This window comes from Carcharodon carcharias, chromosome 6, assembly GCF_017639515.1.
Source record: "Carcharodon carcharias isolate sCarCar2 chromosome 6, sCarCar2.pri, whole genome shotgun sequence".
Classification (NCBI taxonomy): Eukaryota; Metazoa; Chordata; class Chondrichthyes; order Lamniformes; family Lamnidae; genus Carcharodon; species Carcharodon carcharias.
Genome location: NC_054472.1, coordinates 184,562,832 through 184,590,450, shown reverse-complemented (window position 1 = coordinate 184,590,450; position 27,619 = coordinate 184,562,832). Strand labels below are relative to the sequence as shown.

General features: G+C 44.3%; 1 protein-coding gene across 2 annotated transcripts in view; it reads left to right on the top strand.

Annotated features, from left to right (window-relative positions):
* The window catches only part of LOC121279169 (desmoglein-2-like), a 73,680-nt gene that overhangs the window by 12,877 nt on the left and 33,184 nt on the right, over positions 1 to 27,619 (top strand). For both annotated transcript variants that reach the window (XM_041190163.1, XM_041190162.1), the window contains exons 2-5: positions 1,238 to 1,343; positions 3,843 to 4,048; positions 5,779 to 5,910; positions 24,000 to 24,161. In XM_041190163.1, coding sequence (XP_041046097.1) covers positions 1,238 to 1,343; positions 3,843 to 4,048; positions 5,779 to 5,910; positions 24,000 to 24,161 — 606 coding nt within the window. The remainder of the gene's footprint in view (positions 1 to 1,237; positions 1,344 to 3,842; positions 4,049 to 5,778; positions 5,911 to 23,999; positions 24,162 to 27,619) is intronic.

Genomic DNA, 27,619 nt, shown 5'->3' with positions numbered 1-27,619 from the left:
CTTTCTTATTCCTCAAATATTGCTCTCACCTTTGGTTTTCTTTCTGACCTTTATTTATTCTTTCACAGGCTTCACTGGCTGGGTCAGCATTTATTGCCCATCCCTAGTTGCCCCTTGAGAAGGCACTGATGAGCTGCCTTCTTGAACCGCTGCAGTCCATGTGGTGTAGGTACACCCACAGTGCTGTTAGGGAGGGAGTTCCAGGATTTTGACCCAGTGACAGCGAAGGAACGGCGATATATTTCCAAGTCAGGATAGTGAGTGGCTTGGAGGGGAACTTGCAGGTGGTGGTGTTGCCATGCACCTGATGCCCTTGTCCTTCTACATGATAGTGGTCATGGGTTTGGAAGGTGCTGTCTAAGGAGCCTTGATGAATTCTTGCAGTGCATCTTGTAGATAGTATGCACTGCTGCTATTGTGCGTTGGTAGTGGAGGGAGTGAATGTTTAAGGTGGTGAATGGGGTGTCAATCAAGTGTGCTGCTTTGTTCTGGATGGTGTCCAGCTTCTTGTGTTGTTCAATCTGTTCTCTTCCATGCAAATGGAGAGTATTCTGTCACTCTCCTGACTTGTGCCTTGTGGATAGTAGACAGGCTTTGGGGAGTCAGGAGGTGAGTTACTCGCCACAGAATTCCCAGCCTCTGATCTGCTCTTAGTATTTATATGGCTAGTCCAGTTTAGGTTCTGGTCAATGGTAATTCCCAGGATATTGGCGGTGAAGGATTCAGCAATAGTAATACCATTGAATATCAAGGGACGATGGTTAGGTTCTCTCTTGTTGGAGATGGTCATTGCCTGGCTCTTGTGTAGTGCGAATGTTACTTGCCACTTGTCAGCCCAAGCCTAGATATTGTCCAGGCCTAACTGCATTTGGACATGAACTGCTTTAGTATCTGAGGAGTCGCGAATGGTGCTGAACATTGTGCAATTATCAGAGAGCATCCCCACATCTGACCTTATGATGGAAGGAAGGTCATTTGAAGATGTAACTTGAAGTCTCCTCATATTTGTATCTTGGGATCTTCTTTTTGCATACAGTAGCATTTGGTGAAGGCTGCATAGCAATAAAATGACATCAGAGGATTAAATGTTCACTGCTCTCTGTTTGAAACAAGGTTACCTACAGGTGGATGGTGAGAGTAACATTTAAAGGTTGAATGAGGGGGATTGGCGGATGTGAGATCTATCATCGTCTAAATGTGTAACTTTTTTTTATGCACGTGTGTAATCTTCTTCCAGACTTACTATGAGGTCACACAATGTTCTTGCGAAAGAGGATTTTCCAGTCATAAAGTTGTGGCAGAGATTGCTCCGCACGTTTCCAAAGGGGAAATTGTTCTTACAGGTGAGTCCCAGCTGAGATGCAAATGTTATGTATTTGGTTTTCCATACACGTTACCATTCTCTGCCTCCAAAATAGTAGCAATATTAAAAGTTATTTGAAGGTTTTTATGGCGAGAGTGATAAAACACCACGTTACAGGAAGGACATTATTGCTTCGGAGATAGGACGGAGGAGATTTACAAGAATGTTGCCAGGGCTGGAAAATTGCAGCTATGAGGAAAGATTGGGTAAGCTAATGTTTGTTTTCCTTAGAATGGAGGAGTCTAAGGGGTGACTTGATTGAGGTGTACGAAATTATGAGGGACCTAGATAGGGTAGACAGGGAAGACTTGTTTCCTCTAGCGGAGAGGGTTACCAGGGGGTACAGATTTAAGGTGAAGTATTAGAGGGGACATGAGGAAAATCTTTTTCACCCAGAGGGTGATGGGCGTCTGGAATTCACTGCCTGGATTGATGGTTGAGGCTGAAACCCTCAACTCATTTAAAATGTACCTCAATCTGCACCTGAAGTGCTGTAACCCGCAAGGCCAAGGAATGAGCAGCTAGCTTTTTTTTAGCTGGCACTGACACGATGGGCTGAATGGCCTCTTTCTGTGCTGTATCATCTCTATGGTTCATTAAGGTAGACAAATTGACTATACTATATACATAAGGTTACCGTAAATTTGTCTCCCTCAATGTTACTGCACATCCTGGTACAGTGGACAGTTGTACAATTTCTCCATTTTACTTGCTGAACGATCACTGAGTCTTTACAGTACAGGAGGCCATTTGGCCCATCAAGTCCATGCACCTCTCTCTGTAGAGCAATCCAGTCAGCCCCATTCTATCCCTGTAGCCCAGCAAGTTCGTTTTTCTCCGATTTCCTTTTGAAATCATTGATCACCTCCACTTTCGCCACCCTGATCGGCGGTGAGTCCTAGGTCATAACCACCCACTGCATTAAAAAAAACAGTTTCTCCTCACGTTGCATCCTGCATCTCTTGCATAAAACCTTAAATCTGTGTCCTCTGGTCCTTGTACAATGAGCTAATAGGAAACAGCTATTTTTATAGCAGTAATGAAGCAGCCATGCCCTTGTATTGGATGTAAATATTCTGGATGGGCCGCATACAAGGCACTGGACACATCTGACATATCTCAAGATTGAACCCTGGGGTTTTTACTGGGTCCGCTGAGTTGGTGGAGCAGGTTTCTATTAGTTAGAAGTGAGAATAATCAGCAAGGGCTCCAGTGTCGTTGCTCCCCCACAGGACAAGCTTGAAAAAAAGAGGTTTTTTTTTAAACCGAATGAGAAAAGGTGCAGCCAGTAATTCTCCTCATGGGTTGCATGCCGGATTAAAAAACATTAGAAGTAGGAGCTGGAGTTGGCCGTGTGCTTATTTGAACTCTCTCCACCATTGAACAAGACCATGGCTGACCTCCTCCATCAAGATCGCTCTCTCACGCCCTGTCCCCATATCTCTTGGATTCCCTAGTGCCCAAAAACATGACATTGAGTGTGGATCTCTGGAAGGGCAGGGGCTCAAGGCACACTTCAATGGAGATATCAATAACATGGGCGGACCTGAAATATGAAGGCTCCTTTGATTAAACGCTTTACAACCTTTTTGGACTCAATATTGAATTCAATAATTTTTGACCATAATCTCTGCCCCTGTATTGTTCCCTATTCCTTTGGATTTTTCTCCTGTTTTCCTTTTGCTTTTAGGAGCAGGAGGAGGCCATTCAGCCCTTTGGATGGCAGCTGTTCACTATTCTGCCATTCGCACCTACCCTAGACACTTCTTTAGTTTCCTTACTTGTCCCATTACCAACCCCCTTTGGCCTTGCACCACCAACTCTTTTCTCATTTAATCTCCCCTGCCTTCCACAATAAGTCTTTTGTTCTTCTACCCCCTCTGCCCTCCACCCCCGTTACTTGCTTAAAACCTATTAAGCTCCAACTATTCCCAGTTCTGATGAATGATCACTGATCTGAAACATTAACTCTGTTTCTCTTTCTCCACAGATGCTGCTCAACCTGCTGAGTATTTGCAGCGTTTTCAGTTTTTAATTTCAGATTTCTAGCATCTGATTGAAATTTACAGAATACTGAAAGGCCTGGATAGAGTGGACGTGGGGAAGATGTTTCCATTAGTAGGAGAGACTAGGACCCGAGGGCACAGCCTCAGAGTAAAGGGAAGACCTTTTAGAACAGAGATGAGGAGAAACTTCTTTAGCCAGAGAGTGGTGAATCTATGGAATTCATTGCCACAGAAGGCTGCGGAGGCCGGGTTATTGAGTGTATTTAAGACCGAGATAGATAGGTTCTTGATTGGTAAGGGGATCAAAGTTTACGGGGAGAATGGGGTTGAGAAACTTATCAGCCATGATTGAATGGCGAAGCAGACTCGATGGGCTGAGTGGCCTAATTTCTGCTCCTATGTCGTATGGTTTTATGGTCTTCTGCAGCATTTTGTTTTTGTACTAGAATCTAATTCTGGATCCAATTTTCCAGTGCAATTTCAAGACTGTGCCTTGGGGAGGAACGTTCGATTGAGAACGAGCGATAACAGCTTTGAAGTGGATCCCGCTGGAGTTGTACGTGTGACTCAGCCTCAGACCGTCGATCCAAAGCACAAGTTCAAAGTGTTGGCAGAAGACTTGGAAACTCATGAAACGTGGGCAATGGACGTCCAGTTAATCACTCCGAGAAAGACCAAGGTGAGAATTTGCTGGGCTCTCAAGATTTGCAGAGAGGTGAGGAGGGAGCGGGGGGAGGGGAGACTGTCATCAGCCAAGAAATATGAGGGATGCAGACATCCTAATTCTCATTTGAATTTCTTTTTTCTGGTTCCCGCCAGATAGCGAGGCTGGCTGCTGAGTTGAGTGTCTAAACTATATGGCAATAGCCGGGAGATGCTGGGAATGGTCATGGTCTAAGACATTTGAGGCTCTTTCCACTTAGATTAAGAGAGATAAACATGAGAGGACATGGCTTTCAGGTGAAAGGGGAAAGGTTTAGGGGGAACATTAAGGGGAACTTCTTCACTCAGAGAGTGGTGAGAGTGTGGAATGAGCTACCATCTGACGTGGTAAATGCAGGCTCACTTAAGTTTTAAGAATAAATTGGATAGAGACATAGATGGGGGAGGTCTGGAGGGTTATGGACTGGGTGCAGGTCAATGGGATTAGCGGAATAATATTCCGGCACAGACTAGAAGGGCTGAATGGCCTGTTTTCTGTGCTGTAGTATTCTATGGTTCTATCAGAGATTGGTGAGGAATGGAGGGGGTGGGGAGTGTGGTTGTGGAGGGGAGAATCCTGTTGGGGAGGATGGTATGGTAAGGAGAGGGAGATGATGACCAGGGGAGTTTGGTCCAGGTGATCACTCTCTGGGGACGGAGGGGGGGGTGTGGGGGCAGCAGGTGTAGATAGTTTGGTGAGTGAGGGATGCAGGGGAAGGGGGAGTGCCAAGTTGAAAGGGAGATTGCGGCGATGGGGTGGGGAAGAGAAAGCACTGGTGGGGCGCTGGGGTGGAAAAGGAGATCGCCAATGAGGCAGAGAAAATTGTTGGGAGGCAGTGGGGGGGGGTGGTGTGAAGGGAGATTGCTGAGGTCAGGGGTAGGGAAGGGAGGTCACGGGATGAGATGCAAAGAGAAATTGCCAGGTGCCACGAGGAGTGGGGAGGGAAGATCGCGGTGGAGAGGGAGGTTGCTGGGGTGAAGAGGAAAAGGAACAGGTGTGAGGCTGGCGTTGAATGAGACATCACAGGGGAATAGGGATTGAGGGAGGGTGGGCTCAGATTACGGGTTTGGTGATGTGGTGGGAAACAGATCGTGCCAGGTTAGCTTGGTGGGGTTGCCATGGGGAGGGAGGGGAGGGGGTGGTGGCGTTGGGAAGTATTCCTGCTCCCCCCTGGCCCACAAGCAGTGCTGGAAAGATAGTTACCCACTGGATCCAGCAGCTGCCCCCTCTCTTCAGTTGCCAGTTTTGCTGATACTAGGAAATCTGGCCTGCAGCCGTTAAATCCAAATTGAAATTGAAATCCAGGGCATGCAGCTTATTTACACATTATAATTACCCGCCTGTCACTCCTGAACCGACCCGAGATCCCTCACAGGTAAATTAGGCCTATCCATGATAGGCCAAGCTTTCCATATGCTCCTTTCACCCCTTTCCTTCATGTCCGAGGAGGCCTAAACCCCCTCCTAATTATCCCTTGGATACTTGTTTGCCTCACTTGGTATCATTGTTTTTGTAGGGAGACTAAAATATGCTTATTGGAATGAAAAGAATCCAATCCAGCATCAAGAAATAGTCTTTTGTTCGCGAAGCAACTTGACCCTCTAGAGATAAAAATAATTGAGCCTCTGAATCCATTCCTGTGATGTTTCTTTAGCAAATTTGAAGGGCTTTCTAAAGCCGAGGTGGTTTCCAATTTGTTGTTGCAGCTTGTTAAGAGGAGCCTTCAAGTTATTCGTTTCCCAGCAAAACATATCTCCAGGCGGCAGAAGAGAGAATGGGTCATTCCACCACTTAACATTGTTGAAAATGAGCAGCCAAACCACAATCCGATTGCTATTGTAAGTAAGCTTTTTTTTGATTCATTTACGGGAAGTGAGCTTTGCTGGCTAGACCAGCATTTATTGCCCATCCCTAGTTGCCCTTGAGAAGGTGGTGGTGAGCTGCCTTCTTGAACCGCTGCAGTCCATGTGGTGTAGGTACACCCACAGTGCTGTTAGGGAGGGAGTTCCTTGATTTTGACCCAGTGACAGTGAAGGAAGGGCGATATATTTCCAAGTCAGGATAATGAGTGGCTTGGAGAGGAACTTGTTGGTGGTGGTTTTCCCATGTGTCTGCTGCCCTTCTCCTTCTAGGTGGGAGAAGCTACTGATTTGGAAGACTTAGCGAGTTGCTGCAGTGCTTCTTGTAGATAGTACAGAGCATGGACCGCAGTGTTTCAAGAAGGCAGCTCACCACCACCTTTTCAAGGGAAGTTTGGGATGGGCAATAAATGCTGACCTAGCAGGTGATGCTCACATTCCATAACAACATTTTAAAGAGGTTGTACCAACCACGAGACCTGGGAGTTTATACATGCAAATCTTTGAAGGAACAGGTTGACACACCTTGGTTTTATCATATGTTCCGACAATGATTTCAGTGAGTCGTAGATTTGCATCTACGCAGTGTGTCACTACGTAAGATTATGATGCATTGATGTATTAATTTAACAAGTTGTTGTGGTCTGGAATATACGTCCCTACAGAGTGGCAGCAGTATCTTTCAAAAGGGAATTGATAAATATTTGAAATATGTGGTAACTATGGTTTTATTGAATGTGTTGTATACCTTTAAGAAGAATGTTATAAAGGAAGATCACATGATCTTGTGAAACCAATAGTAGAGTCGGGCAGGCTAACTCTGTAGTTACTTAGTAGTTAGTTGGATGTCAGTTGTCTTCAAGTGAGCAGCAGGAGTATGTAGATAGAGTTTGGTGTAAAAACACACATGTGAAGCTGCTGAGTACCTTGTAAATAAACAGAATGTGTCTGTAGAACTGCTCTATCTAAAGTACCAACTCGGTCACCTTGCAACAATCGTGACTCATAAGTCACAACAAATTGGCAGCGAGGATAAATCAAGGGTGAAGTGGAGACCCAACAAACTTGTGACAAGGACACAACAAACTGGCGACAAGAAGAAAGAAAGAAAAAGCAAGGATAGAAAAAGATACAACGAACAAGCATCAAGAGTAAAATTACGGAGGAAACCAAAATAAGCAAAATTGCGCTGTACCTCACACGGTAATTGGAAGTAGAATTTCCAAATCATCAAAGTAATCGCCTCACAGAATGCTGCAATTTGGAAGAATTGATCCTTTCGATTCAGCCACAGATGATTCGTTTTGTTATATCAAATGCCTCGTGTTCTATTTCCAAGTGAACGACATTGCAGGGGAAGAGAAGAGGCGAGCGATTCACTTATCTACACGTGGGAATAAGCCTACAGCTTAATTCGAAGTTTGATGGCACCCAGTGCCCCAGATTCCAAACATTTTGATGAATTGGTGGACTGGTGAAGGGTCATTACCAGCCAAAACCCTCGGTAACGATGCAACGTTTCAAGTTTAATTTTAAGGAATAGAGCCCCGGGGGGAGACAGTTGCTTGTTATGTGGCAAGTTTGAAACAGTTGACAGAACATTGCAAGTTTGGTACATCTTTACGTGACATGCTCAGAGATCATTTAGTGTGCGGTGTGAATAAGGGCACGATTCGGAAGAGATTACTGACTGAAACAAATTTGGATTTTGAGAAAGATGCTAGCGATAGCACTGGCCATGGAGAGCACAGTAAGGGATTCAGAAGCCATACGGGGGGAGGGGGGGGTGGTAAATGGCGTCATCCTCCACTCTGGGCAGGGAGCTCAAGCTGAAAAGGGCACAAATATGTAAGAATCTGCCAAGATGCAGGAAACAGCCACCGCTAGCAGCAAAACAAAAAGAATTGACTCCACAGCGAAAATAAGGAATAATGGCAACAGAGGTGGAAAATAAGCAGACTAGTCATGACCGCCAGTTTAAAAACGTCAAATGTTGTTATTGTCATCGAAATGGGCACATAATGAGACAGTGTAAGGAAAGAATCAGGCAGACTTACAAACAAAAGAGAAAATCCCCTAAGGTTTACAGCATCGAGGAGGCTGAAGCAACAAACTCTGATACTTATTCATTGGGAAAAATTTTCTGCGGGTGGCGGGAGGAGGCTGTCGCGAACCCGATTGGCGCCCCCCGATCGGGGACACGCCGCCATTTTACATGGGCGCCCACCATGATGAGTGCCTGGAAGCGCTGCCCGCTCCCTTTGCGGGTGGGTGTTTCCCTGAGTGGTCCCCTGCGTTCTTTCACACCTGCAAGCGAAAGAACGCAGAGATCCCCCCCTCCACCCACCAACCCCCCCCCCCCCCCCGAGGCATGGAGGTTGCCTCAGGAAGATCCAATCGACATGTATAAGTTCCAATAAAGGAAGGAGAAAACTTTTACTTTTGAAGCATGTCCCCTCATGTGACACTCTCACATGAGCTGGGACAGTGTCAAAAAATTAATGTAAACATTTTTTATTACATTTTAAAACAATTTATGAAACCTCATCCCGCCCGCGGATGAGGTTTCATGAAAAATGTAAAGGCCGCCTGGGCTCCCGCCAACCCTAACGTTGGACGGGCAGCTCCTTTAATTGAGTTAATGACTATTTAAATTGCCTTAAAAGGCCTTTGACAGTTTGGCAGGCGCACAGTCAACTCAGCAATGCCCCCGCCGAACTAACAACCTACATAACGCGTAGTGATGTCAGGACACACGCCAGATGTCACCGTGGGTCATTTTACGTGTCAGCTTGCTGGCCCCACCCCCGCTCGCCAACCGGAGAACTCTGCCCATTATTTAATTTGAAGGTAGGGAAAACAGAACCAATTTATGTAACGGTAAAAGTGAATAAGAGGGCAAAGACATCCAAGCCAAAGGTATAAGTAGAGTTACTGTCCAGTACAGAAGCGAATCAGCAAAGCTGCCCTTGATGGTGGTAGCAGGTGAAGGGCCAAGCTTCCTGGGGCGAAACTGGCTAAAGGAGATGAAGTTAGAATGGGCTGAAATCTTCCTGCTAAGAGCAAGTGGAATACCAGAGCTGTACAAAAATAGGCCTCAGTCTTCAAGGCTGAACTTGGGAAGATCCAGCGGCTACAGGCAAAGGATCATGTGCATCCAGAGGTAACCTCGCAACTCATGAAAGCAAAACATGGATCTTAAGGGTGGGATAAAACACTTCAATAGCACCAATTCTGGAGTACAGGATTCAATGGATTAATTTTGATCCATGTTTTCCAAATTCCTTATGCGCTGCGGGAAAGGGTCGAAACTGAACTGGACAAATTGGAGAGCCACAGCTCACTGGGGATAGTGCACTGTAATATCAAGACCCGCTGTTCCCCCAGCCATGACAAATGTGAAAAAGTTTGATCAAACCATAGGATTGCCCCAACTATTTAATTTAGGTTAACAGAATACGAGCACCAGGTTTGTAAACTCAAGAAGTAAACAATGGTTTATTGAACAAACTGTCATTAACCAGTGGCAAAAGAAAGAACTATGAACAGCTAATTTCTAGCTCTATAACTTAAACCCTAGCCCCTTCTTAAATCCCTATACCCACACACACATACGAGACACATAAGACACGTAAAAACATGGATCTTAAGGGTGGGATAAAACAGTTCAATAGTACCAGTTCTGGAGTACAGGATTCGATTGGTTAATTTTGATCCATGTTTTCCAAATTCCTTTCAGTTCTTTGTTGATAACATGAGAGGTCTTCCAGCTCTTTCAGTATTTAGTTCACTGGTTGAGCACTTGCCTTTCAATGTCTCTAGCAGTGATTCTTCCCCTTTGCCTCTTGACAGGGGTTTTCAGAGAGAGAGCAGGTCGTAGAGATATGAGAAGAAGAAAAAAAAACAGCTAGCTATTATTGTGGAGTAACTGGAATCTTCCACACACACGCTTTCAAGCTTGGAGCTATTCTGCTGCACTGCTTCTCACACACAACCTGGTCAGGAGCCAATTAAAATGTTGCCAAGCAGCTCCCTTGGTCCAGGAGCCCTTTCCGGCACCATCCTGTCTTTCATAGCACACTGTTCCAGGACTGCAACATTGAATATATCTCTCATCCTGTTCCAGTGGACATGTCTTTCAACCTGCAGCCATTGTAATTCTAATCCACAGTCCAACAGGAAATAAAAAGATATGTTCCTTACAAGAGAAACTGGGCATTATACAACCTGTGCAGTCCTCAGAATGGGCAGTGCCTATAGCCCCCGTACCTAAACCTGTCCAAAGTATCCAAACTTGTGGAGATTACAAATTGACAGTTAACAATGTGGCTAAACTGGACAGATCCCCCATCCCAAAAATCGAAGACCTGTATGCCAAGCTGGCAGGTGGATCAGCCTACCCGAAGCTTGATTTGAGTCATGCTTATCAGCACTTAGAGTTAGAGAAGGCCTCCTGGGAATTTGTCACGGATAATACCTACAAAGGGTTGTACCAACATACTTAGAACCATAGAACACTACAGCACAGAAAACAGGCCATTCGGCCCTTCTAGTCTGTGCCGAAATATTATTCCGCTAGTCCCACTGACCTGCACCTAGTCCATAACCCTCCAGACCTCTCCCATCCATGTATCTATCTAATTTATTCTTAAAACTTAAGAGTGAGCCCGCATTTACCACGTCAGATGGTAGCTTGTTCCACACTCTCACCACTCTCTGAGTGAAGAAGTTCCCCCTAATTTTCCCCCTAAACCTTTCCCCTTTCACCCTAAAGCCATGTCCTCTCATGTTTATTTCTCCTAATCTAAGTGGAAAGAGCCTACTTGATTACCTTTGTGTCTCCTCAGTGTGCGTCATCTTCCAGAGAACAATGGAAAGGTTACTGCAGGGACTGCCCCACATTGTAGTTTATTTAAGTGATGTTCTGGTGACGGGATTCACTGAAAAGGAGCATTTGGCCAACTTAGAAGAAATCTTAAAACATTTCTTGCAAGGCGGAGTACATTTAAAAAAAGAATAGTGCATGTTCCAAGCGAGGGGGGTAATCTATTTGGGTCACCGGGTAGCTTCACAAGGCCTCCACCCGGTTGAGGAGAAAGTGAGAGCCTAGGAATGATCAATTATTATGGGTAGTTCTTACCCAATTTGTCGATAGTGCTGGCCCCTCTGCATTCTCTACTCAAGAAGAACCAACGTTGGTCTTGGGAGGCACCCCAGAAAGAAGATTTCACCAAGGCGAAACAATTGTTGTACTCATCCAACCTGTTAGTACATTTTGATCAGAGGAATGAATTGGTGTTGACATGTGACACATCCCCCTACAGAGTGGGAGCAGTGCTCTCCCATCAGATGGACGATGGCACAGAACGTCCTATAGGTTATGTGTCAAGAACGCTCACCACAGCAGAAAGGGGATACTCACAGATAGAAAAAGACAGCCTGTGAATCAAGTGTCAAGAAATGTTTCCAGTACGTACATGGCCATCATTTTACTATTGTTTCAGAGCACAAGTCATTGCTAGGATTGTTCAGCAAGGACAAGGCTATATCACCCATAGCCTCGGCAAGAATACAATGTTGGATCCTGATCCTGGCAGCATACAAGTATACTTTCATTCATAGGCCTGGAAATCAAATTGCAAGTGCATGCACTTAGTCATTTGCCTTTACAAGAAAATGATGAATGTGTCCCAGTTCCACAAGAACTCGTGTAATTGTTAAATTTCTTAGATTCCTCGCTGGTATGTGTCAGACAGATCAGAGACTGGACAAGCAGGGACCCCGTCCTATCTCAAGTACAAGAACAAGTGCTACAGGGTTGGTCACAATAGCCCGTATCTGATGAAATGAAACCGTACTTTAACAGAAGACATGAAATAACCAGCCAGGATGGTACCTTATTGTGGGGAGCACGAGTGATAGTTCACCCAAAGGGAAGGGAGCCATTGTTAATTGAACTACACAGTGCACATCCAGGAATTTCCTGAATGAAGACCATAGCACGCAGTTATATATGGTGGCCTGGGATGGATGGAGAAATAAAAAGCTTAGTGAGGAATTGTGTGCAATGTCAGCAATTGCAAAAGTCACCTTCAATAGCTCCGTTACACACTTGGAAGTGGCCAGGAAGACCATGGATATGATTACACATTAACAATGTGGGATCTTTCATGGGAACAATGTTTCTGCTCATTGTAGATGTGCACTCAAAATGGATGGATATATATGAGATGAAGTTACCAACACCTTCTGCTACAATTGAGAAGCTACGTCAAAGTTTTGCCATCAACGGGCGACCAGAAGTGGTCATATCTGATAACGGCACAGCATTTATGAGTGCAGAGTTTCAACGGTTTATTAGCCTCAATGGTACCACACATGTGAAAACTGCATCGTACCACCCTTCCTCAAACAGACTGGCTGAAAGAACAGTTCAAACATACAAGTCAAGTGTGAAAAAGTTAACTGGAGATTCCCTAGCAACCAAGCTAGCACGCTTTCTTTTTCATTATAGGACCACCCTTCATACAACAGGTGTCACAGCTGTGGAGTTGTTGATGAAATGCCATCTCAGGATGAGATTGAACTTATGGGGGAAGGTGGAAAGGAGTCAAGGATGTCAGAAAACTGGACATGACTGGAAAAGCCGTGAGAGGAAATTTACCCTGGGAGAGACGGTATATGTGAAGAACTTTGGAGAAGGACCAAAGTGGTTACCAGGTGAAATAAGTGCAGTGACTGGACTTCTAGCTTACAACGTGAAGGTAGAAGGCTGAGTCATACGGAGACATGTGGATCATTTGAAGAAGAGAGAGACAAATCATCAAGAAATTATTCCACCAGCGTTCACAACCAAGTCAACGTTTCCTGTTGAGAGGACTCAACCTAGTACAGACAAATCTGAAGTGCCTGTTATACCTACAGGAGTTGAGGAAACAGATCTGCAGGTGCCCGCCAGAGAACCTGATGTTCAGACAACTCCTGAAAATGAGGATCCTAACAAAGCGTCTGAAGTTGTAGAGCTGAGACATTCTACACGCATAAGGAAATCCCCAGAAAGACTGATTTTATAAATTACTTATCAGTGTAAATAATTTACTATTTTGAAAAGATTGTAATTATAAATGTTTCCGAGTAAAAGGGAGGGATGTAGTAACTATGGTTTTATCTAGTCTGTAGTATCCTTTAAGAAGGATGTTATAAACGAAGATCACATGATCTTGTATAACCAATAGTAAAGTAGTACAGGCTAACTCTGTAGTTAGTTAATAGTTGGAAGTCAGTAGTCTGCAAGTGAGCAGCAGGAGTATGTAGATAGAGTTTGGTGTAGAAACACACATGTGTAGCTGCTGAGTACCATGTAAGTAAACAACATGTTGCACCTAAGAGGTGTCTGCAGAACTACTCTATCAAAAGTACCAACTCGGTCACCTTGCAACAAGATTGCAAGCGTGACTCACAAGTCACAACAAAATGGAAATTTTTTCAAGGGCTTTGGGGCAAAAGCAGGGCGAGTGGAACTAATTAGGTAGTGTTTTTCTCAGAGCTGGCACAGATACGATGGACCGAATAGCCTCCTTCACTGCCTCTGGTCTTCTTGCCCTCTCTAAGCTTGTCTTATCCATGTGACCTGAATGATTCCTGAGCTCCTTTACCATTTAGATCCTGAACATTCAACCTGTCATCTTGGCACTAAAGTTGATATTGTTGTAACATGGGTAATACAGAAATAATGGGCTACTTCAGTCTACGTATAGACTGCATTAGCCAAATCAGCAATAATGCTCTGAAGGAGGAATTCTTGGAGCGCGTATGAGATGGGTTTCTGGAGCTGTATGTTGAGGAGGGATCGGGCTTTTTGGACTTTTTAATGATTACTCATTCATGGGATGTGGGCATCGCTGGCTAGGCCAGCATTTATCGCCCATCTCTATTTGCCCTTGAGAAGGTGGTGGTGAGCTGCCTTCTTGAACCGCTGCAGTCCATGTGCAATAGGTACACCCACAGTGCTGTTAAGGAGGGAGTTCCAGGATTTTGACCCAGTGACAGTGAAGGAGCGGTGATATCTATTGTTGTGTAATGAGAAAAGGCTATTTAATAACCTTGCTGTAAAGGTGCCTTTGGGAAACAGTGGCCATAACATGATAGAATTTCACATTAAGTTTGAATGCAATATAGTTCATTCTGAAACTAGGGTCTTAAATCTGAAGAAAGGAAATTATGAAAGTACAAGGGGCAAGTTGGTTATGGTGGTGTTGTAGTTCATTCGACAAACCACCAGGAGACTCAGGTACAGGTTTCAATTGTTTATTATTCAAGCTTGCGCAGGGAGAGAGAGCTTCTGGAAATCCAAGACCAAACTCTAAAACGTTACAAGTGTTTACTCTTTATATACACCTTTGGTCACGTACTTATAATATATAATCATATAATGTCAATTACAATCACATGCGTCTCTGGTCTCAGTTATTTGTTTCCTGTGTGTACAAACATCAAGCATCATTCTCACCCAAGCAAGACCACCATATCTTGCTGATTGTGGAGGAGCCTTGGCCTTCTTGATTTCAACACCCATTCCCTGGCCTTGTCCTTCATTCTAGTAGCTTGTTTGTCTCATTCCTTATCCTGTCTAAAGCACATCTGCCACTCTCCAGTTCTGCTTACTTCTTATTTTTACTAAAAGACACTTCTAACTAAAATCATTTAACCTTTTCAGTGGATTGGGAAAGTACACTAAAAGATTTGATGGCAGACGGGCAATGGCTAGTATTTAAAGAAATACTACACTGTCTACAGCAGATGTACATTCCCCTAAGGCACAAACATGCAAAGGGGAAGGTAGATCAACCATGGTTAACGAAAGAAGTTAAAGATTGCATTAGGTCAAACAAAGTGGCTTATAAGGGTACCAGAAAAAGTGATAAACCTGAGGATTAGGAGCAATTTAGAACCTGGTAAAGGAGGACCAAGAAACTGATTAAGGGAAAAGAGAATATGAATTGTTATGACCACAGCCAGTGTTAGTTGCTGTGCAAACCAAATCTCAGAGGGAAACTTGGCCCTTTTTGGCCATACCCTTTTTTTCAGTATCCTGACAACAGAAAGAAGCCATACTGATCTCAGCTGCAAGAAGTCCCGGAACACTTTTGGGTTTTTAAAAAATTAAAAATAAAAGTTTTATTAAAAGAATAAAAGAAAACTTACGCACACAAGATTCCAGTTACACAATTAAGGTTAGTCTGACAAAACATTCCCCGCCCCAAAAGAGCTCTACTTGGTCAAACCCACAAGGAAACACCTTCCAGGCAGCATGCCCTTATAGATGCTTAACTATGAAATCCAGTAATATTACCCAAGGCAAATTGCTGTGGCTTTAATAAAGGCATACCAATTAACCTCTAACTCTCTCTCACTCTGCCAAGACCTTAGAACAAGACTGATTATTGCAGCCCAATACTTCTCTGGCTTGACTGGATGGTTGCTTCAAACTGCATCTCCTCCCAGCTCAACAGCTTAAACAGCTCCAGCTGCAGCTAACCTAAGATCTCCACAGTAACTCTAAATTACCTTTTCTCCCCCATTATCTCAGGTTCCATTGTTCTCACACCTCCTTGAAACTCAAATCCTTCCAAATATAAAACCTTTCATATCTCTATCTTGTCTTTGCTTTCTGGTCAATAAAATATAATACCTCCACTACTTGTTTACCTATAGAACTAGATGCAATCAATATTTCTTGTAACCTCTAACTCTCCTTTGATATTCAAACAAACTCAATTTACCTAAAAATGCAAATGTTAGACCTAACCTATTTGCTTGTACCTCAACTTAACATCTCTTTCCTTTTCATGGTTTAACCTCTGAAGACAAGTTGCCTCCTATTAATCTCTGCCCAGCTTAGGTAAATGATACATGCACACACAGTCTTTTCCACAATAACATAATTTTTCCCAAAAATATTTTTAAAAGCATCCATTTGCAAACTAGCAAGGGACATAAAGGCAGAATGTAAAAGCTACTTTAGATATGTGAAAAAGAAAAGTTTAGTTAGGACAATTGTGGGTCCATCACAGGTGGGGACAGGAGAATTTATAGTGGAGAACAGGGAAATGGCGGACAAACTAAACAGTTACTTTGTGTCTGTCTTCACAGAAGATGATACAGAAAATCTCCCAGAAACACTAGGCAACCAAGGAACTTGTGAAACTGAGGAACTGAAAGAAGCTAGTATTAGTGAAGAGGTAGCACTTGAAAAGTTAACTGGATTGAAGGTTGATAAGTCCCCTTGACCAGATGAGCTACATCCCAGAGTGTTAAAAGAGGTGGCTGGAGGGATAGTAGATGCATTGGTGGTTATCTTTCAAAATTCTATGGAATCTGGAAAGGTTCCTGCAGACTGGAAAGTGTACCCCACTATTTAAGAAGAGAGGAAGATGGAGAATGGAGAAGTACAAACCTGTTGGTTTGATATCAGTAATCTGGAAAATGTTAGAATCTATTATAAAGGACATTCAACTGGATAACTGGACATTTAGAAAAGAATGGTAAAATTGGGCAGAGTCAACATGGATTTTTGAAAGGGGAATCATGTTTGACAAACTTGGAGTTTTTTGAGAATATTACTTGTAGCATTGATAAAGGAGAACCCGTGGATGTGATGTATGTGGATTTTCAGAAGGCGTTTGATAAGGTCCCATACAAGAGGTTAGTAAATGAAATTAGAGCACATGGGATTGGGGGATATATACAAGTGTGGATTGAGAATTGGTTAACAGGCAGAAAGTAGGAATAAACGGGTCATTCTCAGGATATCAGGCTGTTACAAGTGGGGTACTGCAAGGATCAGTACTAAGTCCACAGCTGCTTACAATCTATTTAAATGATTTGGATGCGAGGACCAATTGCAATATTTCTAAATTTGCTGATGACACCAAACTGGGTGGGAATGCAAGTTGTGAGGAGGATGCAAGGATGCTTCAAGAGGACTTGGACAGACTAAGTGAATGGGCTAGAACATGGCAGATGGAATATAACGTGACTAAGTGTGAAGTTATCACTTTGGCAGAAAAAAACAGAAAGGCAGAGTATGTGTTAAATGGTGAGAGGTTAGGAAGTGCGGGTGTCCAAAGGGACCTGGGTGTCCATGAGTCACTAAAGGTTAGCAAGTGCAGCAAGCACTTAGGAAGGCAAATGGCATGTTGGCCTTCATCGAGAGGGGACTTGAGTACATGAGTAAAGCTTTCTTGCTGCAGTTATATAGACCCTTGCAGGGACCTCACCTGAAGTTGTGTGTACAGCTTTGGTCCTCTTATCTAAGGAAGGATATACTTGCCACTGAGGGAGTGCAATAGAGGTTCACCAGGTTTATCCCTGGGATGGTGGGATTGTTTTATGAAAAGAGATTGAGGAGACCGGGTCTGTAATCCCTAGGGTTTCTGAGCAAGAGGGGTGACCGCATTGAAACTTACGAAATTGTTACAGGGTGTGACGTGATGGATTTAGATAAGATGTTTCTCCTGGCTGGTGAGTCTAAAATTAGAGGACATAATCTCAGAATAAGGAGAAGGCTATTTAAGACTGAGATCAGGAGGAATTTCTTCACTCAGAGGATGGTGAATCTTTGGAACTCTCTACCCCAGAGGACTATGGAAGCTCAGTCACTGAGCATGTTCAAGACAGAAACCAGTCGATTTCTGGAGAATAATGGCATCTAGGGATATGGAGATACTGCAGGAAAGTGGCATTGAGGTTGATGATCAGCCATGATCTAATTGAATGATGGAACAGGTTCGATGGGCTAATGGCTTATGTTCTATGTTTCTATGTCTGTTTCTATGTTAACGCTTATCTTTCCTCGGACATTGTCCATCTCCCATTCAAAACCACCATCATCTGGTCCAATCTTCAAAGGACCATCGATCCTCTCCAGCGACTGCTCTTATTTCCAATCCTCCCTTTCACTCTCAGGCCCCTGAGGCGTGTCAGCATGGTCTTCCCGATCCAGGCCATCTTCCACTTTCACCTCTTCCATTCTCGCAATAGCCTGGGGATTTTTTATTTGAAACAAGTAGGTTGAGAGGGTTAAAGTGAGGAAGGGTATTCAACAGGGTAGACATAGAGAAGAATTTCCCACTGGTAGGGAATTCAAAAGCTAGGGGCCATCAACATAAGGCAGTCATTAATAAATCCAGTAGGGAATTCAGAAGAAACTTCTAAGAGTGGTGAGAATGTGGAACTCACCACCACACAGTGTGGAGGGAGTGGTTGAGGCCAATAGTATAGATGCATTTAAGGGGAAGCTTATTAAACAAATGAGAGAGAAGGGAATAGAGGAAGCATTGACAGGGTGAGATGAGGGATGAGAGTCAATAGAGGAGATAGTGGTTTAGTGGTAATCTACTAGATGAGTAATCCGGAGGCTCAGTCTAATGCTCTGGGGACACGAGTTCAATCCCACCATGGCTCGTGGTGGAATTTAAATTCAATTGATAAAATATGGAATATAATGTTAAGCTCAATAATGTTGACCAAACAACTATCATCAATTGTTGTTAAAAATCCATCTGGTTCACTGAAGGAATTGAAGGGAAGGAAATCTGCCATCTTTACCTGGTCTGGCCTACATGTGACTCCAGACCCACAGCAATGTGGTTGACTCTTAACTGCCCTCTGAAATGGCCCAGCAAGCCACTCAGTTCAAGGGGAAATTAGGGATGGGTAACAAATGCTGCCCTTGTCAGTGACGTCCACATCCCATCAAAGAATAAAAACATGAAGGAACATTGTCACGGACTAGGTGGGTTGAATGGTCTGCTTTCTGTGCTATAGACTCAATGTAACATTGAAATGTTCCTGCCAAAGTCATAATTGACTTCTGGAACTGGGATTATGGTGCACTGTTCCCTCTCAATCTCTCAGCAGCATACAATCGGTCAAACACAGCATCTTCCTCCAGCTCCATGAGATTATCTTGTGTGATTCCATTCCCACCTACCCAAACTCAGAAAGTGGATCTCAAAAGCAACAACAACATCTTGCATTTATGTAACACCTTTAACATAATAAAATGATCCAATGCCCTTGTGATCTCCGGTAACAACGTTTTCCCTTTCTCTCTCTCATTATCTGCTCAAGTGCTCCTAAAAGCCACACTAACAGTGCCGCTGATAGCTGGAGGCACTCAGCAGATCAGAGAGCATCTGTGGAGAGAGAAACATATTTCAAGTCAATGATCTTTCACCAGCACCATCAATGTGAAACATTCTCCTCAGATCCTGCCTCAACTGTTGAGTGTTTCCAAAGAACCATAGGAGAGTTATGCTGCAGAAAGAGGCCATTCAGCCCATCATGTCTGCATCAAAAAAAAAGAGCAAAAAAGAAACTAGCCGCTCATTTTAATCCCGCTTTCCAGCACCTGGTCCGTAACCTTGCAGGTTACAGCACTTCAGATGCAGACCCAAGTACCTTTCAAATGAGTTGAGCATTTCAGCCCCAGGCAGTGAATTCCACACACCCACCACCCTCTGGGTGAAGACGTTTGACCTTATGTCCCCCCTAATCCTTCCACCAATCACCTTAAATCTGTGCCCCCTGGTAATTGACCCTCAGCTAAGGGAAGCAGGTCTTTCCTGTCTACCCTATCTAGGCCCCTCAATTTTATACAGCTCAATTAGGTCACCCCTCAGTCTCCCATGTTCTAAGGAAAACAACCCCAGCCAATCTCTCCTCATAGCTGCAATTTTCCAGCCCTGGCAACATTCTTGTAAATCTCCTCTGCTCTCTCTCCAGAGCAATTATGTCCTTCCTGTAGTGTGGTGACCAGAACCGTACACAAAATTCCAGCTGCGGCCTAACCAGCATTTTATACAGCTCCATCATTACATCCCTGCTTTTGTATTCAATACCTCATCCAATAAAGGAAAGCATTCCCTATGCCTTCTTTACCACCTTATCCACCCACCCTGCACTTTCAGGGACCTCTGGACATACAGCCCAAGGTCTCTCACTTCCTCAACCCCTCTCAACATCCTCCCATTTATTGTGTGTTACTTAATTTGTCCTCCCCAAATGCGTTGCCTCACATGTTGCCAGATTGAATTCCATTTGACACTTTGCTGCCCACTCAACCAAACCATTAACATCATTCTGGAGTTGACAGCTATCCTCTTCACTATAAACTATACACAGTCAATTTTTCTGTCATCTGAAAATTTTCCAATCATGTCTCCCGCATTTAAGCCTAAGTCAGCTGCACCCCGGAGTTCCGATATTTACTATTTACGTTTCAGATTTCTGGCAGTATTTTGCTTTCGCACACTAATAATACCCACCAGTCACCGCTTCCCTTAACTTCCCCTCTGACTTCATGCAGACCAATGATCTGATTAAATGGCTTGAGGTGCTGGCTGGCACAGGCCTGCTGCTCTGTTCCGATTGCCTACCCAAAATGAATGCTGGGTAAATTGTAACTTCCTCAATCTCCGGGAAAGTTAGAATATAAGAAATAGGAGCAGGAGTGAGCAATTCAGCCCCCTTTGAATCTGCTCCGTCATTTCACTGAGATCATGCTGATCTTCTAACTCAACTTCAGCTTTCCACGCATGCCCCATGTCACTCAACCACTTAGCATCAAAAAATTCAACTGAACTCCACCTTGAATATATACAGTGATTGAACCTGCACAGATTTCCGGGATAGAGGATTCCAAAGATTCCCAACCCTCTGAGTGAAGAAATGTCCCCTGATCCTGGACCTAATTTTTAAAAAAATTCATTTGTGGTATGTGGGTATCGCTGGCTCATCCTTAATTGCCCTTGAAAAGGTGGTGGTGAGCCGCTGCCTTGAACCGCTGCTGTCTATGTGGTGTAGGTACACCCACAGTATTGTTAGGGAGGGAGTTCCAGGATTTTGACCCAGCAACAGTGAAGGAACGGCGATATATTTCCAAGTCAGAATGGTGAGTGGTTTGGAGGGGAACTTACAGGTGGTGGTGTTCCCATGTACCTGCTGCCCTTGCCCTTCTAGATGGTAGTGGTCATGGGTTTGGAAGATGCTGCTTAAGGGGCCTTGGTGAGTTTCTACAGTGCATTTTGTAGATGGTACACACTACCGCCACTGTTTGTTGGTGGTGGTGGGTGTGAATGTTTGTGGATGTGGTGCCAATCAAGTGGGCTTCTTTGTCCTGGATGGTGTCAAGCTTCTCGAATGTTGTGGGAGCTGCACTCATCCAGGCAAGTGGAGAGTATTCCATCACACTCCTGACCTGTGCCTTGTAGATGGTGGACAGGCTTTGGGGAGTTAGAGGTTACCAAGGTTACCCTCGCTGCTGGGTTCCTAGTTTCTGACCTGCTCTTGTAGCCATAGTATTTATATGGCTAGTCTGGTTCAGTTTCTGGTCAATGGTAAGCTCAGGTTAGTGATAGTGGGGGATTCAATGCCATTGAATGTCAAGGGGCGATGGTTAGATTCTCTCATCGCCTGGCACTTGTGTGATTTGAATGTTACTTGCCACTTCTCAGCCCAAGCCTGGATATTGTCCAGGTCTTGCTCCATTTGGACATGGACTGCTTCAATATCTGAGGAGTCGCAAATGGTGCTGAACATAGTGCAATCATCAGCAAACATCCCCACTTCTGACCTTATGATGGAAGGAAGGTTATTGATGAAGCAGCTGAAGATGCCTAGGGGTGCAACAAGTTCAGGAGCACAAGTCTTCAGTACTATGGCAGGAATATTGTCAGGGCCCAGTGCATCAGCCATTTATTGATGTCACATGGAGTGAATCGAATTAGTTGAAGACTGGTGAGAAAAGCAAAATTCTGTGGATGCTGGAAATCTGAAATAAAAACAGAAAATTCTGGAAAATCTCAGCAAGTCTGGCAGCATCTGTGGCGAGAGAAACAGAGTTAACGTTTCGAGTCCGTAAGAGCTCTGAAGGACTCTGAAGAAGTGATACAGACTTGAAGCATTCACTCAGTTTCTCTCTCCACAAACCAGACCAGCTGAGATTTTCCAGCATTTTCTGCCCTGCGATGCTGGGGACTTCTGGAGGAGGCCAAGATGGATCATCCACTCAGCACTTCTGGCTGAAGATTATTGCAAATGCTTCAGCCTTATCTTTGCACTGATGTACTGGGCTCCTCCATCACTGAAGATAGGGATATTTGTGGAGTTGCATCTTCGAGTGAGTTGTATTATTGTCCACCGCTGTGCATGACTGGATGTGGCAGGACTGCAGAGCTTAAATCTGATCTGTTGGTCATGGGATCACTTAGCTCTGTCTATCACTTGCTGTTTATGCTTTTTGGCACGCAACAGTCCTGTGTTATAGCTTCACCAGGCTGTCACCTCATTTTTAGGTATGCCTGGTGCTGCTCCTGGCATGCCCTCCTGCACTCTTCATTGACCCAGGGTTGACCCCCTGGCTTGGTGGTAATGGTAGAGTGGGGATATGCTGGGCCATGAGGTTACAGATTGTGTTCAAGTACAATTCTACTGCTGCTGATGGCCCACAGCATCTCATGGTTGTCCAGTCTTGAGTTGCTAGATCTGTTCATAATCTATCCCATTTAGCACACTGGTTGTGCCACACGATAAGGTGAAGAGTATCCTCAATGTGAAGACAGGACTTCGTCTCCACAAGGACTGTGCAGTGGTCACTGCTACCAATACTGTCATGAACAGATGCATCTGCAGTAGGCCAGTTGGTGAGAATGAGGTCAAGTATGTTTTTCCCCTCTTGTTTGTTCCCTCACTACCTGCCGCAGACCCAGCCTAGCAGCTATGCCCTTTAAGACTCAGCCAGCTCGGTCAGTAGTCATTCTACTGAGCCACTCTTGGTGATGGGCATTGAAGCCCCCCACCCAGAGTACATTCTATACCTTTGCCACCCTCAGGGCTTCCTCCAAGTGATGTTGAACATGGAGGAGCACTGAGTCATCAGCTGAGAGGGATTGGACCTACACCTATTCTGAGACGATGACCTCTAATTCTCGATTCCCCAGCCAAGGAAAACAGCCAAATGTCTATTGATCTCATTCTTGAATATACTCAACAACTGAGCATCTACAGCCATGTTGGCTCATTCTACTCAATCGTTCTTCACAGGATAACCCAATCATCCCAGGAATTAGGCTAAAAATACAGTGTGAATGCAATTTGGCTGATTTTTCTTGATACTCAGATTGCTTTTCTTTGGCAGTCCCTCATGTCAAGGATGACTCTTCCTTGCGGATGGCTGGATTTAAGTGAGATATCAGTGTGGGCTGTGGATTCCCAGATGGTTTATGAGCCCCAACTTAGTCTACAGGCTTTCCCACAGTGAGGAAATTGGTTGTCAGCCGATAGAGGTGGTCATGAATAGTTGACTTGAGCAGCTGCCCTCTCCCTCAGTTCTCTCTCAGTGGCTGCTCTTGTTATCCGGAAGGTCTTGGCATCATTTTTGGATGATGGATCACCATTTTGGTTGCCATCGGGCATCTCCTTCCCAGGTGTTGATGGGTTTCTAGATTCACGTTCATACCAAAATATTCCTGTCAAAGATATTGAAATATATGAAACACCTTCTCAACTCTGTTGTGCAAATTGAATGACAAAACTGAAAAGATATGATATATCTGCATTTCAATCAATAAAATACAAGCCCATGCAACATTTTGGGCAAAATATGGGAAAAAGAATTTGAGTGTTGTTGACAAAAGAGACATGCTTTTGAATTTCCCATGCAGTATAAATTGTTTCTCCCTTTGAAATTTGGTATTCTTGCATCTGTCCTGATGAGTGCAAGATGAAAAGTTTTGACAGCATGCCTCTTTTTTTTCAACGATACTCAGATCCTGCACTGCCATGCCAAAAAGAATTCCATATTGCACAGGAGGTTGAAACACGAAGTCAAAAGGTTCACTGGACTATCACCCTGATAGTCAGAGCAAGATCTTTTCCATTTGTGGTTGGAGGCAGTGCTCCAATTATAGGATTCCACAATGCACCTATTACAGGACATGTAGAGTATGTTTTGATGAGTTTAAGTTACAAGTTAATTATCCTCTGCTGTTTCTTTTCCCCCTTAGATTAGATCAGATGCAGAAGACAAACCTGGTTTTAAGATAACCTACACCATTACTGGAAAAGGGGCTAATGAACCGCCTATTGGTCTGTTTGTAATCGATCCAAAGACTGGTGAATTAAATGTTACAGGAACAGTGGATCGCGAAGAAAATCCAAAGTTCAAAGTAAGTTGCAACGAATTCTCAATTTTGGAAGAAATTAAAACACGGCTCTGGTTCCACATTCTCCAGACCCTATGAGGTTCTGATGCACGTTCTGTGAATCAAGTTTAGTCACTCATCATGTGCTTTTGCAGTTCTAGTTGCTCGGGCTGTTTAATCATAATGGAATAATTAATTTAATTTTAAAATCAAAAATTTACCATTATGGGTTGGTAAAGCTCATATTCTTATCCTGTCGTGTGTGAATTGTTTGCAGAATCTTGAGTTTTATTAGTAATTGGATTATATTCGTTCCTCAGATTGCATTCTACAATGTGCAGTGAGTAACATGGGTGATTTATCTACAGATATTGGCCTGGATTTTTAGGATGGCGGGTTTTCCCTTCCCACCATCTGAGGAGCCGGCAGTGAAGGCACCCCTGCCTATATTGGCTGCCCCACAGTCATTTAATGCTCCAAAGAGAGTTAATTGACTGGATCTGGAACTTTCACCCCTCACTTGGGAGGAGTTCCTGCCTCTAGAAGCTGCCGGCCAACCTGATTGGCTGGCAGCTCTCTGGTCCCAGCAGCGCCAGAAACTGCAGTGGACAGGGCTGGAACTGCAAGCAGCCCCCAGAGTCCCAGTCCTGGGAGGAGTCCAGAACCAGGTAAGTGTGGTGGTCTCAGGGCAGGGAGGGGAGGTGAAACCTTGGGGGGGGAACGGGTGTGGTTGGGCAGAGGGGGCTGGTGGAGGTGTTGGTGGAGAGGCCAGGAAGCACCTGCAGGGGCCACACTTTGTTGAAAGGAGGCTGTGATGGAGGAGCCCCCACCCCTCACCTCCTGCCCGAGGCCTGAGCAAGGTTATTTTTTTGGACATCCCCTCCTTACTCCTGAAGTCCTCCTGCCAGCCTGAAATTGAGGGTGGATGGGGAACAGCTCTTAAGTGGTCATTAATTGGTCACAACCAGGGCAAGGGCAGGGGACTAGCTTAGACCTGGCCCATCCCACCGTAAAATTGTGGATAGATCATGGGGTCTGGGAACCCTCTGGGAAGATCCACCTGAGGAACCTGCAAACCCATCAGTGGGGTAACATAAATTTCAGCCCTTTTGTGATTTCTGCCTCTGTATAGTGATTCTAAGAGTAGTGCCTTAATACAGTGGATGTCCCAAAGCTCTTAACGGAGGCAATAACCAGCTGTTGAGGAGGGATTGAAGAAATATCAAAAAGGATATTCAAAGAGGTCTTTTTTTTTAGAGTCTCTTTAAGGAGAAGGGCGATGCACCTAAGCAACACATTTAGGAAGAGTGTGAAAGCTTGGAGAAAGATCCAGAAGAGATTTATTAGAATAGTTCCAAGAATGAAGGATTACAGTTACGTGGCTAGACCCGAGAAGCAGGGGTTATTCTCCTTCAAGTTAAGAGGATATCTGATAAAGGTGTTCAAATTCATGAAGGGTTTACGTAGAGTAGACCAAAAGAAACTGTTCCAATGGCTGAAGAGCCAATAACTGGACTGTATAGATGGACAAAATGAGAGAGAACATTTTTACACAACTAGTGGTTGGGATTTGGAATGTGCTGCCTGATAGAGAAAAGATGTAGCGTGTTTGGATTTCCAAACAGCATTCGATATATCTATGATATATTAGCATGGATAGAGGATTGGCTAACTAACAGGAACAGGGAGTCAGGATAAGTGGATCATTTTCAGGCTGGCAAACCGTAATGAATGGAATGCCACAGGGATCAGTGCTGGGGCCTCAACTGATTACAACTTGCACTAATGACTTGGAAGAAGGGACCAACTGTATTGTAACCAACTTTGCTGATGGTACGAAGTTGCACCAGGCTGATTCCTGAGATGGCAGGACTGTTGTATGAGGAGAGATGGGGCTGACCAGGCCTGTATTCACTGGAGTTTCGAAGAATGAAAGGGGATCTCATTGAAACGTATAAAATTCTGACAGGGGTGGACAGATTGGATGCAGAGATGATGTTTCCTCTGGCTGGACACGGTGGGGGTCTAGAATAAGGGGTCACAGTCTCAGGAAATGGGGGAGGCCATTTAGGACTGAGATGAGAAGAAACCCCTTCACTCAGAGGGTGGTGAACCTATGGAATTCTCTACCATTGAGGGTTGTGGAGGCCATGTCACTGGATTTAGTTAAGAAGGAAATAGATAGATTTCTGATCTCAAAAGGCATCAAGGGGTATGGGGAGAGTTCGGGAGAACGGTGTTGAGATAGAGGATCAGCCATGATCATATTGAATGATGGAGCAGGCTCGAAGGGCCAAATTACCTACTACTGCTTCTATTTTCTATGTTTCTAAACATAGGCAGGAAAGCAAGTTGCGTGGAGGATAGTGAGAGTCTGCAAAGGAATATACATAGTTTAAATGAGTGATGAAAAATTGGCAGGTGGAATATAGTGTGGGAAAATGTGAGATTGTCCACTTTGGCAGCAAGAACAGAAAAGCAGAATATTATTTAAATCGAGAGAGGGAGCACAATGCTGCAGTACAAAGAGATCTGGGTGTCCTTGTACAGGAATCGCAAAAGTTAGCATTTAGATACAGCAAGTAATTAGGAAGACAAATGTAATGTTGGCCTTTAATGTGAAAAGGAGTATAAAAGTAGGGAAGTCTTGCTATGACTGTACAGGGTGTTGGTGAGACCACACCTAGAGTACTGTGTACAGTTTTGGTCTTTGAACTTAAGGAGGGATATCCTTGCATTGGAAGCAGTTCACAGAAGGTTCACGAGGCTGATTCCTGGGATGAAGGGGTTGTCTTATAATGAAAGGTTGAGCAGGTCGGGCCTACACTCATTGGAGATTAGAAGAATGAGAGGTGATCTTATTGAAACATGTAATGTTCTGAGGGGGCTTGCCAGGGGGATGCTGAGAGGGGATTCCCCTCATGGGGGAATCTAGAACTAGGGGGCACAGTTTCAAAATAAGGGGTCTCCCATTTAAGACAGAGATGAAGATAACTTCTTTCACTGATGAACATTAGTGTTTGGAATTCTCTCCCACAGCGAGCACTGGAGGTTGGATCAATGAACATCTTCTGTGCTGAGTTAGACAGATTTTTGATCTTCGAGGGAGTCGAGGGTTATGGGGGGGCAAGCAGAAATGTCAAGTTAATCTGATCAGCCATGACCTCATTGACTGACGGAGCAGGCTTGAGGGGCCGAAAGGCCTACTCCTGCTCATATTTCTTATGATCTTTTGACTATATGGTAGACTTCAAAAGGGAATTGGATAAATACTTTAAAGGAGAAAATGTTGCAAGATTATGGGGAAAAGAGCAGGCAAGTGGGTTGCTCTTCACAAGAGCTGGAGCAGGCCCAATGGGCTGAATGGCCTCCTTCTCTGCTGTACTATTCCATGATACCATGGGGAACATGTTCTGGAGTGGGGAGCTGTGATAGCACAAAAAGTGAAATGGGGAGTGGGGGTGGTGGGAAAGCAATGAGTG